The sequence below is a fragment of the Sabethes cyaneus genome, chromosome 1 (assembly GCF_943734655.1).
Source record: "Sabethes cyaneus chromosome 1, idSabCyanKW18_F2, whole genome shotgun sequence".
Classification (NCBI taxonomy): Eukaryota; Metazoa; Arthropoda; class Insecta; order Diptera; family Culicidae; genus Sabethes; species Sabethes cyaneus.
The window spans coordinates 46,356,872-46,371,240 of record NC_071353.1 but is presented as its reverse complement, the minus strand read 5'-3'; the positions used below and the strand labels follow the sequence as shown (position 1 = coordinate 46,371,240).

Here is a 14,369-nt window from a genome sequence, read left to right as displayed (position 1 = left end):
GATATTTGTGCATGCATAAATTTGGGACCCTACCGTTTTCTCCGGAGTATTTAATTTTCTCGATCTAACCTTTTGAATAACATAAATCTAGGGAAATTTTTCAAAGGGACTTAAGTCGCAAAATGTCAACAAACGGTTTTTTATGCTATGTTACTATATAACATGTTATGAAAGCACTTATTAGATTAGATTCACGAAAATCGACTCTTGAATAAGTTTAAACAATTTTGACAATATGACCGAACATCCCTACAATTACATTTTTTACTTGCACCGCTTCGGGACGAATGTATGAAACGAATTGTCATTTGACATACGCTCTTATAAAATCAGCCGAAGTAACTAAAGAAAAAAGAAATGCACCACAGTCATTTCCGTCATTTTGTGTGAACTTGTGGTTTTTATTCGGATAGCTTTATTTTACTTTTTCCTCGAGTTTTTCTAACTCACAATGATACGAACAACAAACCAAAACACAACACTGTTTACGTAAAAGCCTATAATGCAGCATAATATGCTTATGTTCAATTCGACGTTAGTAACATTCGATTGCATTGAACGATGTAAACATATTGACGATTTTGACGCATATAACATAACGGTTTTCAATCTGACACAACATTTTGACGTAAGGTAACGCACTAGTTTATAGCGTGCGTTACACCAAGTGGAGAGTAACACGCTAGCTGTCATTATGTCTTATGATCGGGTGTATGTGTTTTTTACTGAACCGAAGCGTTGTATACCTTATTTTTGCTCAAAACTCAGTTATTTTTAAAAATACTTAGAATCCTTACTACAATAATGCAAAACCATAGTAAAAAGTACCGTTAGGCAGTATCCACTAAAATAAAAATTGCCGGATTTTTAAATAGGATTTAAAATGATGAGTAAATAGTTTCAATGTTGATTTTCTCAGTTCGATGCAAATGTTAGATAAGGCCATTTGAAAAATTTCCCGAGAAATAGTGTATGGACTACTAGAGTGACTATATACAGAGTGGCGACAACTCATCCCAAATGTATGCAATGCGGTTTTTCCAAGGTTTTTCTTTCTCTTTCCTGCATACGCGTTAGATAGGTTGTCTGCTCGATTGGAATGACACTGACAGATAATTATCATTCCAATTTTGACATTGTCGCCACTCTGTATATAGTCACTCTATGGACTACTTTAAAATTCAGGAACATTCGCTATGTAGGATTGGGCAAAATTCCCGAAAGTATCGATAATTGAATATCAATATCAAATCCGCCGCTTTATCGATACCGTCGATATATCGCTCGTGAAGCATCGATATTAGATTTATCGATACTATTTAAGGCGGCATTCTGGGATTAGGAAATGCTACTCAAAAAAAGGGATTCATAAAAATTAATCAATAAAAAACATGTTGAGCAAAGAGAGGGCCCCCAAAACACGCACGCAACACATCACTCGCTCCAGTACAACTCTATTTCGGACACGTCGCTTTGTACGGAAAACCGCACCACAGCTGTTCACACCCGACTGAATCGTATGCTGCCCCGGAATCCACAAAAATATGATGGGTTGTACTCCCGACACATCTAGATGACATGCCGAAGAGTAAAAATTTGATCCGTATTAGCACGGGCCTTCAAAAGCCAACCTGGTACTACCCTACGAACTCTCCAGCCACCGGGGATAGATGACGTAACAAAATCTGTTGGTGACTGACCAGCGTTATGCTGTGGTAATTGCAGCAATCTATCCGATCCCCCTTTCTGTAGATGGGACAAACCACACCCTCAATCCACTCATCCGGCAGCTCTCTCCCAAACCCCTGAAACCATCCAGTGATGTGTCGTTGCTGGCGGTTCTTGGCCATTCCTGCAGAGTTCCGCCGGGAGTTGCTCCTTTCCGGTTCTAGCTCTGCTCGATCTCTGTCCCACCTCTGCCACTTTCACCGCTATTATGGCGCGTAAAAAACTGGAAAATCTTTATGCCTTCAACGCCCAATACTACTCTATGTGCTCTCTGGTCAGTTTTGAATTGCTGAAAATCGCATATCGTACGCACTTACTGTTCAATAAGCGTTAAACACGTAAGTGACATTGTTCAAGGTTTTGCATAAGAGTCAATTCCAAGGGGTCGGACACTCAGCACATTGCACAGCACGGTTGCCAGATCGATAAGATTATAACGAATTTAACAAATCTTGCAGTTCGGCACTTGTACCGAAATCGACACAGTTCGGCTCGTTTCAAGTCGTCTAACATAAAAACGGCTGTGTCGGTCGAGGTCATTTCTAATAAAGTAAATTTGAGAATTAAGCTTAGAAGCTACCCGAAAAGAAAACAGTGCGAGAAAAATCCTAAAAATTTTGTTTTTTTGAGCATTTCCTGACCTAGTTTTAGTCTATATTTTTTCAGCTGCATATCCCGCTTTATCAGAACAGTATCGGGATGAAATTATCGATTTAGCATAATATCGACGTCGTAAGTATCGATGAAATATATCGAAATATCGGCCTTCGAGTATCGATATCGCGGGTATCGATACGGTATCGCCCAATCCTATCGCTATGACGGCGCCGCAGTGGAGACACCTACATTAGTTTCGAGTATGCGTGAAGCGGAATAACGATTTGTTAAAGAGTGCAAAAGACAGAAATATGTCGGAAATAATTTTCACGCATTCAGTTGCGGGCAGTTCTATAAGTGGAAAAGAGGTCGTACGGTGCCGTCATTGCTAATTAGTAGAGCCAGAAATCACAGCAACTGAAATAATTGATGGGTCCCAAATTTATGTATGCACAAATATCTGTATTTGTGGCAGCTCTGGTGCTGACATGCTATCTCATTTTCGCACACACGAGATTGTGCAACCATCACTGACTTTCCGATACGATACGTTGCCGTTGTTGCCATTAATGTTCCCTGACGCTCAGTGTGATTCCAGCTAAAATCGGTATTCGCTATGTGCGCGAAACGGTGCTGCCACCTTCCCAAGTTTGTTCTATTTGTGAAGTCTGTGCACAGGTTTGTTAAAGAGTGAAAAAGATAGACAAAACTTTGCACCAAATCTTCACAAACTTTCCATAAGGTAGTTCCATGAGAGTACAAGAGATCGATTTGTGCTTACATAGCGAATCCACAAAAATCTATACTTCTTCCACACCTCATTATACCTCATTAGGGCAGATTGACAGACAGCAGACAGGCCACCAGACAGAAAGATCCTTCTCAGAAAAAAACGAAAAAAGTGATAGTGCAAAAGAATAAAAGTGTGTTCGCCCTGCTGTTGCGTTTGTCGTTTTGAAAGAGTTATTAAAAGCAAATCTTTATCTCCACTTTGAAATATCATCGTTGAATTGAGTTACAACTAACTACATTTTGTTTTTGGAAAATTTGCGTGTTTCTTGCTGAAAGTTGTTTTTCGGTTTAGGCTGGTGGAACAGTAAACAAAAAAGGCTTTGCATTACCAGAGAGAGATTAGTCATTTGTATCGTCTGAGCTTGAAATAAGTGAATATGTTGGCACTAGTCAATCGAATCCTGGACTGGTTCAAAAGCCTTTTTTGGAAGGAAGAAATGGAACTAACACTCGTGGGTCTTCAATACTCCGGAAAGACGACTTTTGTTAACGTAATTGCTGTAAGTTTCTGTGATCGAAAAAAGAAAATGGATTAAGTAGCAGAACAAAAGGCTCGAAAACTATCAGCATTCTCATGTCTACATAATATAAGGATGATTCATTGCTAGCGAGTTAACTGATTATGTGTGAGCACACTGAAGATTGATTGCAGCATGTAAACACTGCATCAAAAGTACTTATACAGTAGTCAGCCGAAAAACGATAAGGTTTCGTTAGAAACAAGGTCATGAAATATGATGTCTTTCTATTCTTTCATGTTTCTATCTTTAGGTATACTTGAACATGGCTATCGATATTATAGTTTCAACAGCTTAGCTCTAATTTATAATGTAACATTACAGACTTGTCTGTGGTAGCATTTTATCGGATGAGTTTGCGGCGGATGAAAGTTTGGAATGGAGCTACTCAAATATTAATTTTAATATTTTTTAAAATATCGATCTTCCTATATTAAAATAATATTTCTCCCAACTTTTCTAATATTCTTCAATTCATGTAAATATTTTGTTTTGGAATATTTCGTAAACTTAGCCAGTTACTACTTACTTAGGTGGCTTGCCGTCCTAAGACAAAGCCTGTCGAACAAAATTTCTCCATGTAACTCGGTTAAGGGCTACCGCTCTCCAATTCCTCGGACACCTAGTACTCTCCTCCAGATCTCGCTCCACCTGGTCTAACCATCTTGCTCGCTGCGCTCCTGGTCGTCTTGTTCCTACCGGATTTGAGGCGAACACCATCTTTGCAGGATAGTTGTCCGGCATTCTTGCAACATGCCCTGCCCATCGTATTCGTCCAGTTTTAGCCACCTGGATACTGGGTTCGCCATAGAGCTGTGCGAGTTCATGGTTCATCCTCCGCCTCCATACTCCGTTCTCCTGTACGCCGTCGAAGATCGTTCTTAGCACTCGTCGTTCGAAAACTCCGAGCACTCGCAGGTCCTCCTCGAGCATTGTCCATGTTTCATGCCCGTAGAGAACAACCGGTCTAATAAGCGCCTTGTACAGGGTGCACTTTGTACTTTTTTTGTTTTGTTGGTAGTAGCTTGGCAAAGACTTTTATAACTTTTGAGTTTCATAAACCAAACACCAAACCAAGAAAAATAGATGCCTGAAAAAAAAAATTTTGTCTTCTTTTTCTTTTTTCTCAAGCTGTGTTTTGTTTACGAAACTCAAAAGTTATAAAAGTCTTTGCCAAACTACTACCAACAAAACAAAAAAAGTTTGTTCCAATACGTTGTGTAGTTTCTGAGAAAAAGGTACATAAAGTTTGAAAATCGTGGTTTTTCTAGGAGCGGTGTTTTATTCCGCCGAAGTTGTTCCACGCCGCACTGGAATGCTTATGTGTATGAGCGTTTCTCGGCCACTTCCCGTGGTCGGATCATTACAAATTTAGTATCAAAATAAGCGGAAAAGATTGCAAAATCAAAATCTGTAATAAAAAAATAATGATTTTCTCAAAATTTTAAGTCGTTCATGTCCCCTTAATTTGTTTATTTTAACCCCAAACAAAAAAAAAATGATTTTGTGATTTCCAACGTGCTGATTTCTCGGGTATTTTTTCATTTCGATGTATCTGACAGATTCTCTTCGTATTCCCTCTCTACCGCTTTTTACGGCAATACTAATTCATTTTAGCGCGTCAGCTTTGCATGAATCGGTTGCCGAAGTCACTAGCTAGCTAAATGTGCTAAAAATTTTCCTTTCAATTCTTTTTAAAATCCCCGAGATGTAGGAAATAAAATGTAAGCTGCGGATCGTAGTACTACCCTTACAATTGTGTCCTATTGGTTGACTGCGAACCACGGATGGTTCGATCACTTTGGCTCAATTTTGGTTCAGTTGATAATATCGTTCAGACCAAGTAAATTTTGAAAAAGTTAGATATGGGATAGTTGTAGAACTAGTTATCTATTATTTACAATATTGTTCAATAAAGTTTTGCTGTATCTTTTCATTTACGATGCTACAATGCTGCTACCTCGTTGATAGTCAAGTGAACGTACATTTGGTTACCAACGGGGTAGCAACTGTATAGCATTATAAATACAGTGTAGCTTTATCCAGTAAAATGATAGATAGTAATTAATTCGGAGTAATTAGTTGAGACGGTACTGTCAAATGTCTCAAAATTGAGTCATAGTGATCGGACCTCTGATTCGAAGTCTATCGAATAAAAACTGAATTTCCCAAACGAAATGTAGTAGGATTAAGGTCTTCCTTATTTATGCTTCGAATGGTTCATAAATCCATGACAACAATAAGATTTTGTAAAACACGATAATGTATGTTGTCCGTGTGTGCATTTGCAAACAACACTAGTGTACGTTGCTCTTCATTAGGCAAAATGAATTCTCATCTTCAGAGTTAGGTACTTAAATATCTAATACAAAAATGTATAATGTTAAGTTAATTGAAATAAATTAAATAATATGTTAAGATTCAACATATGTGCATAGTTTGTTCTAATTAAAGCAAAGTAAAACCTAGATGCTACATTCCATTTTCGAAACTTGACCTACTGGTTTCAATCAACAGACTTCGCACAGATCCCTGTCAAGACTGCTGTCAACTGAACCTGCCTCCGGTAGACTTTGCAGTCACCTGTTAAAATACAGTATAATTGCGGGGCTAGCGGTATAATCTTACTGACTATAACAACCTCTCCCGGTCGAGATTCGAACATACGACCATTGGCTTGTTATTCCAGCGTCGTGTCTCGAGGCCAACTGGGTGGTTTTGCTTGAATTAAATGACCTGCAAAAAACCTATGATAATATAGGACACATATTTGGATTAACTTGATGAATCAGAAATTTGAGGGCAATTCTAATAGACTAAAAGATTAACGTATTGGAAGCAATTCTAAAATTTATGATTAAGTGTGGCTTAATGTTTTCTTTATTATTTTAGTCTGGACAATTCTGCGATGACATGATTCCAACAGTTGGATTTAATATGCGCAAGGTGACCAAAGGAAACGTCACCATAAAGGTGTGGGATATTGGTGGCCAACCGCGTTTCCGATCCATGTGGGAGCGGTACTGTCGCGGAGTCAACGCCATTGTGTAAGGATCCTTTTGTTTTCTATCCTATGATGTACAATTTACCATTAGTTCTTGGCATTTTTAGGTACATGGTTGACGCTGCAGATCTTGATAAGATGGAAGCTTCCCGAAATGAGCTGCATTCGTTGCTGGACAAGCCACAGTTGGCCGGCATTCCGGTGCTTGTGTTAGGTAATAAGCGGGATATTCCTGGAGCACTCGATGAGACTGGATTAATCGAAAGAATGTGAGTATGATAACTAACAGACAAGTAGGTACAACGTGCGTAGAAATATTTCGATTTTATAAGTTAAAAGATAGGTAATGAAAATTTTTTCACTTTCTTCGGAATTGATTTGCAAATTTTTGATTGCAATCACATACACACGGATTGATAAATGGTTACGACTCAATGATTTTAAAATAAGCATGATTGCTTTAGTTCGAACTTGATTCTAATAATGAAGCCTTGGAGTCAGAGAATTAATTATTTTCTTTATTAATGAAACTTTCAGCCTAAGGAGAATGAGTGGTGAGTTAGAGAAGATTTACGCATCTGCCAAAAAAATAAATAAATTCCGTGAGAGCGTCAGTCGCCGCGCGTTACGTGATATTTTCATCGAATTGAAATTGATACACTCAAATATATGCGTGTACAGTTGCTGCGACAACAGTATGGCGTGGTACACAAATTACGTAACGCAAAAAAAAATCGGTTTTTTGACCCCCTCCCTCCCCTATGTAACATTAAGTAACGCTTGGCATAACCCCCCCATTAAATTACGTAACGTTAACCAAACCTCCCCCCCCCCGTACCTCAACATTCAATAAAAATGTCTTGAACCGCATATTTTTTTTAATTTTTAAGAAATTCAACCAGATTAGCAAGATTGGCAAATTAGCAAGCTCATTTTAAAAACTACAATCAGGCATCGGCCCATGTTAAGCTGAAATGGTAAAAAAAAGCAAAGCCATGGGTATAAACGTCCTGTTGAGAACTTGACCCTTTTTTATCGACAGACTTCGCAGCCGGCTTAGAGCTTAGGCTTAGAGTACATGACAATTACGGGGCTAGTGCAATGATTCTACTGGCCCTATAGTAGCACTTCCCAGCCGAGATTCTAACATGTGACGGCTTGTTAGGCCAGCATCTTACCCCGAAGCAAACTGGGCAGCCTGAAATGGTCTTCAACCGTAATAACTGGAAATTTAGTAGGATTATCTTCATCAGCTACAAACCATAATTTTACATCATAATTTTCATTAGTATAAACCGATTCACTGTTTTCCACCTACAACACGTCCTTTCCTCATTTGGCAACTGCCTTTTTGGTATTCATATATTTGTTACGTAACTATTCTCATGACTCCCCCTCCCCCCTATGTAACAACAAGTAACGCTAACTCGACCTCCCTCCCTCCCCTCTAAGCGTAACGTAATTTGTGTACGAAGCCTATTGTATGTACCTATATAACTGAAAATATCACCAAGTGCGCGGCAACTGGCGCTTTCACGGTAATAGAGCTGAAAGGAGAAGTTTCGTCGTTCCTTTGATAAACGAGTTTCTTGCAAATGGTTCAATGTTTCGCGAGCGTGTAAAGTGCGCTTCTTAGCTTTGATTATCCGATCTGAAACAAAATATTAATGTTCCTTTGAAAAGATAATAAAAGTCCTTTGAAAAAACAATTTTTGTGAAACTGGTCATGTGGATAAATAAAAGTTGTTCCCAATTTTGGACTCTCCGTCATGGCACTTATCCGAGTAAATCACATTATTGCGAAGTACTTCTGTAAGCTCCCGTGAGTATAGGACGAGTAAAAAGAAGTCGTTTTACAACTTCAATGGAAGATAGAACGTATAACCTCGTGAATTCTACTCAATGCCATAGCACCGTGCTGTGGGGTCATACCTTGCAATCAGGGATGGTACGATCACTTTGACTCAATTTTGATTCATTTGACAGTAGCGTCCTAACCGAGTAAAATTTGACAGATTGATGTAAGGGTCATTTGTAGATAATAACTAGATCTACAATTTTGCTGAATAAAGTGTTGCTGTATCTTTTGTAGTTACGGTGCTACAATGCTAGTACCTCATTAGTAACTAAATGAACGTTCATTTAGTTACTAATGAGGTACTAGCATTACAGCGCCGTAACTACAAAAGTTACAGCAATACTTTATTCTGCAAAATTGTAAATAATAACGAGTTCTACAAATGTCTCATATATAACTTTGTCAAATTTTACTCGGCTGAGACTGTAGTGTCAAATGAATCAAAATTGAGTCAAAGTGATCGAACCATCCCTGCTTGCAATGAGAAATATCAAATCAGCCATGACTTCAGAATGGGAAACCAGACATACTTTTACATCTTATTATACTTTGCATTGATTTTCAGACCGTTTTATCTGTTGAACAAAATTTGTTTTTAATTGTACCATTATTTTTAGGAACCTCTCTAGCATACAGGATCGAGAAATATGCTGTTACAGTATCTCTTGCAAAGAGAAAGATAACATCGATATCACATTACAGTGGCTGATTGCCCATTCCAAGAGCCAAAGTCGTTAAGCGCATAACAGTGGCAGATTTAAGAGACGGAGAAGGATCGAGGGGTTGACTCGCAGAGCCGTACCTCGATTATCTACCATATTGTAGAACTTACTAATACAGAATAGAGAGATAGGATAACATGCTGATCACAGTTCAAGATTGTCGCTTTACTACTATCTAAATCCTGCAGTATTTCTATTTGAATCTCATGGTATGATTTTGCCAGAGTCGTTCTAGGTTGAAATAACTTTGAAAGGAAAATCCAGGTTGAGATGACTTTGAAAGGTAGGCCGCAGGATTAGCATAAGAGTAAATTGTCAAGTTTGCGATACTTGTTTTGAATTTTAACAATAATATAGAGATGATGAACGGTTAAACCATATTCAAATCGAAATGCCATCACCTACATCAACCAAATTCTACTCTTGACAATGACAAATGTCGAGCTGTTGAAGCACGCGTAATACATAGACGGACCTAACTAAAGTTGAATTACACTAGGTATCTTTCTTGGACGAGATTACTTTACAAAAAGCGCTCTAAATTATTCAAAACAAACTATGCTTTCAATAAGCCGTTGTTATATGCATAGGAATGAAGTAAGGGCAACGGTTGTGTCGCAAAACCAATAGACGGAAGTGATTTCGATAAAGTTAGTTTAGACTTTTACTTGGCATAACTTATTAAGAGAGGATGATCTGCGTGAGTGCGATGTACGAGCGAATTGAGATCCAATCATAGCAGAAATATTCAAAGCTGGTTTAAACTTTTGATGAAAACAAATACAATTACATATAGCATTACCGACGTATCGAATTTCAAGAGAAAGGAACCAATTCATTTAAAGTTAAGCATTCAATCATATGTTCTTTTTTTATTATTTCAACGGTTTATAAAAAAATTCCGAACCGATTTCTTACCTTTGGTTCCTCACAGTGATACACGGATGTTGAATAATAATATACTAGTTAAATAGTTAAATATACAGCGAACAGTGCAGCCATACTAACTAGTTTCACAATACAGTTGCAATTATTAAAATTCCCTTTTTTATTTCTCTCTATCTTTTGCAATTGCTATCAAATCTTTTACATACACCTATATTCCATTGAGATGCGACTGCGTTGTTATCAGTTTGATGCGTAATTGCGCCATGCTTGTTTGTTAATGTTTCGCGGATGAAACAAAATTCGGAAATGAGGTAATTTATCATGAGAACATAATAAATATTCTCGTTATAGTAGCTGAAAGAAAAAAAGGAAATAAATTAACAAATTAAACGCTGCGGACGGATATGAATAACGATCAATTGATTACCAAAAATTTATACTGTATATAATGACAACATATGATAATAATATAACATATATGACTATCAATCCTAAGACCACTGTATTATTATGAACGTGGAAAAGAACAACTTTTTGTCGTTCGGTCATTATTTTGTAATCATGATGTTGTGCTGGTTCAGTTCTGGAATATTTATTTTTTTTGGTTCTGAATAAGCAGCGATTTTTCTTGCAAAATAACCCGTGATCGCCATTTTTACGGATCTCATCGCATGTTTTGATAATACATATTCCCCTTTAAATAAGACAACAGATTTGTTCAATATTATAGATTATTAGCTTGAAGATTCATAAAGTTTCTCAAGGTTACTACGGCGAATGAAGGCTTTCATAGCGTTTTTTCGAAACAATGTTTTAAAGTCGGTACGATAAATATCTGACATATATCAATGACGGCTCAAGTGATTCATCCTCTTTTGTCTTCTTGTTTGCTTTTTCATAAGAAGGAAAACCAACTAAAGACAATTTTTTAAATAAAAAAAATTTTATATATAAAGGCTTGTCATTTTGTTTTGTTTACGTATTAAAAATGGGCCAAATGCAATAACTGATTGTGTGTAGACCCTATCTATCTCCCACTGTCCGGCATTGATATTATGAAAAACAGACAACTGCAGCGATGCTTAATCTCTGCAATCATCTTAGTTTCGGGCTATACAAGGTGTACGTTAGCTTCATTGCCAGTCCAAAGACCCATGAAGAATGACTGAGTACTTGCAGCGCATCCCGGCATCATTTTTCTTGTCAGCAAGCCTCGCCAGAAAGTAACACTAGAATCATATGGGTTTTACTATTACTTTCGAACCAAAGGAGTCGAAATATATATAATAGACATGAGATAAAATATATAAAAGATATATAGTGAATTTAGAATCAAATTTTAAGAATTCGCTTACCTCGGTACAGGGATGGCACGATCACTTTGACTCAATTCACATTCATTTGACAGTACCGTCTCAGCCAAGCAAAATTTGTCAAATTTTTATATGGGACATTTGTAGAATTTGTTATTATCTACAATTTCGCTGAATAAAGTTTTGTTGTTTTTTTTGTAGTTACGGCGCTACAATGCTAGTACATAACTCGTTAATGACTAAATGAACGTTCACTTAGTCACTGAAAATGTACTAACATTGTAGCCCCGTAAATACAAAAGATACAGCAATACTTTATTCAGAAAAGTTGTGGATAATAACTAGTTCTTCAATCGTCCCATACATAACCTTTTCAAATTCTGCATGACTGAGAGGGTACTGTCAAATGAATGTGAATTGCGTCAAAGTGATTGTGCCATCCCTGTCTCGGTATCGCACCTGCTAGCTTAGCTACTCATTTTTGTGCACTACCTGGTATGGCCCCGTGGAGGCGCTAGGTAGGGACTGGGTATAGTTAGAGCTATGTTGGACGCTTCTTCTCAGTTTGCCACCCACATTTCATACCCTGGACCAAATGAAATAATTTAATACACTAAAAACTAATAACTGATCGCGTTTTTCATATTAAAAATATGAGAACAGTTGGTAGCTCTTCGGTTACTACTCAGAAATATAAAAATCTGTCCACAAAATTTTTAAAAAGTCGTCTAAAAGCAGTGTTTTGCGAGAAATGCAAAATAAAAAAGTTACATAGAAAAATCGCAAAATTGCTCAAAATACTTTGAGCTATAAAATTGCTGAAGTAAATATCCCTCTATCTTGTTTCGTTTTGAAGATAATTTTTGGATCTTGGTTAATTTAAAGGTCACCCTAAAATAGCTCATGTCAAAAAAAGCGACATCCTAAATTAAGATGTTGCTAACACGTAAAAAGTCTAAAATTAACGACTACTGAATAAACAATTTGCCCGCCCAGTTAGCTTCGGGGTATGATATGCTGGCCTAACAAACCAGTCGTCGTAGGTTCGAATCTTGGCTGGGAGGTGCTGCTATAGAGTCAGTAGGATCGTTGCACTAGCCCCGTAATTTTCCTGTACTCTAATAACCGGCTGCGAAGTCTGTCGATAAAGAAGGGTCAAGTTCTCAATAGAACGTTTATACCCATGGCTTCGCTTTGAGTAAAAATTTATTCCACCTAATTTGGCTTTCTGGACCATAGTGCATTGTTAGAACGATATCGTCGATGAAGCCGGTGATATCAACTCCAGTGGGCAACTTGAGCCTCAGCATCTCGTCGTACACGACGTTGCAAGTGGGACCGTGAATCGAGGAATACCCGCCATTACTTTGTACTTCTTCGCACTATCAGCCGTGTCATACACCGGCGCCCGGTTCTCGAAGTAGCTTTTAAGCAACCTACATGGTGCAGTAAGTTTATCTTATGCAGCGCTATGGTGATCGCACTCCAACTAGCGCTGCCAAAGGCGTTTTTGACATCAATATCTGTCTCTCCACCTCTTTTGCTTCTTTCGTTTTTCGGCCCTCTCTATGACGGACTTGATGGCATTGACGGTACACTTCCCTTTCTGAAAACCAAACTGCGCCTTTGCCTTTGCCTTGTTTAGGATTACCTGCTCTAGTATCATCCTTACCGTGTCGAGTAGACAGATAGGCCTGTACGAAGAGGGGACATGCTATCAGGATATGCTTGGATCGCAGAACCGGGTGCCTTCTTCCAGGGTGTCGATTACCTGGAAAATCAGGGAAAACCTGGAAATGTCAGGGAAATTCGTTTCAACCTGGAAAAGTCAGGGAATGTCAGGGAATTTCATTTGAAGTCAGGGATTTTTGACATGGGAAGAAAATATACCGGAAAAGTTAAGCCTTCGCAAGAATAACATTTACTACTGGCATCTTTTCATTCAAGGCTTTCGCGTATGCCTTAACCCTCTAACGGGTAAGACCGTCTGTAGACGGCCTTCGCTTTTGGAGCTTCAGAGCCACATACTAAATTTTTTTTGAATTGACAATATGCAAAATGTGTTTAGAACAAATTTCTTAACATTTTGATATCAATATCACCACAAGCTCCCGCCTCACGCCTCCACGAGTCATATGATACCAAATGCGGCGCAGCCTGGGCAATGTTGTCAATCTGACAATAGCGAAGTGAGGAGGTGCGACGCGAATACTGGCGCGGTAACCATAGCATGGCGGTAGAGGAAATGCTTCGTCAAACACGAGCGTCTGTCCACCAAGGAGGTGCGGCTCAAACAGCGTCTGTTCTCCATGTTAGGGGCGGCTGATTATTATACTCGTCCTTATGCCAGCAGGGACTCTAAACAGTGTTGTGCACGATGGTCCTTCGGCGAGACAGGGGGTTAGGGGCAGGCCCAACAAGCCGCCCTGGAAAACTAAAAGTTACCAACAACGAAGAAGAAAATAGGGATCGGAACAATCGGCGTCGACCCACGCGACGAAATAAGGACTACGATTGGAAACTCGGGACATGGAATTGCAAATCGCTCGGCTTCCCGGGTTGCGATAGGATAATATATGATGAATTACATCCCCGAAACTTCGAAGTCGTAGCACTGCAGGAACTTTGCTGGACAGGACAGAAGGTATGGAAAAGCGGGCATCGAGCGGCTACTTTCTACCAGAGCTGTGGCACCACCAACGAGCTGGGAACCGGCTTTATAGTACTGGGAAAGATGCGCCAGCGTGTGATTGGTTGGCAACCGATCAACGCAAGGATGTGCAAGTTGAGGATTAAGGGCCGTTTCTTCAATTACAGTATCATCAATGTGCATTGCCCACACGAAGGGAGACCCGATGATGAGAAGGAGGCGTTCTATGCGCAGCTGGAGCAGGTGTATGATGGCTGTCCGCGACGGGACGTGAAAATCGTCATCGGTGACATGAACGC

General features: G+C 38.8%; 1 protein-coding gene across 1 annotated transcript; it reads left to right on the top strand.

Moving 5' to 3' along the window:
• Positions 1 to 3,197: 3,197 nt before the first annotated feature.
• On the top strand, positions 3,198 to 10,589 carry LOC128738112 (ADP-ribosylation factor-like protein 8). Its single transcript, XM_053832981.1, has 4 exons — positions 3,198 to 3,617; positions 6,528 to 6,682; positions 6,747 to 6,908; positions 9,115 to 10,589. Exons 1-4 carry the CDS (start codon positions 3,495 to 3,497, stop codon positions 9,233 to 9,235), a joined length of 561 nt encoding a protein of 186 aa, XP_053688956.1. The 5' UTR covers positions 3,198 to 3,494; the 3' UTR covers positions 9,236 to 10,589.
• The last annotated feature ends 3,780 nt before the right edge of the window (positions 10,590 to 14,369 follow it).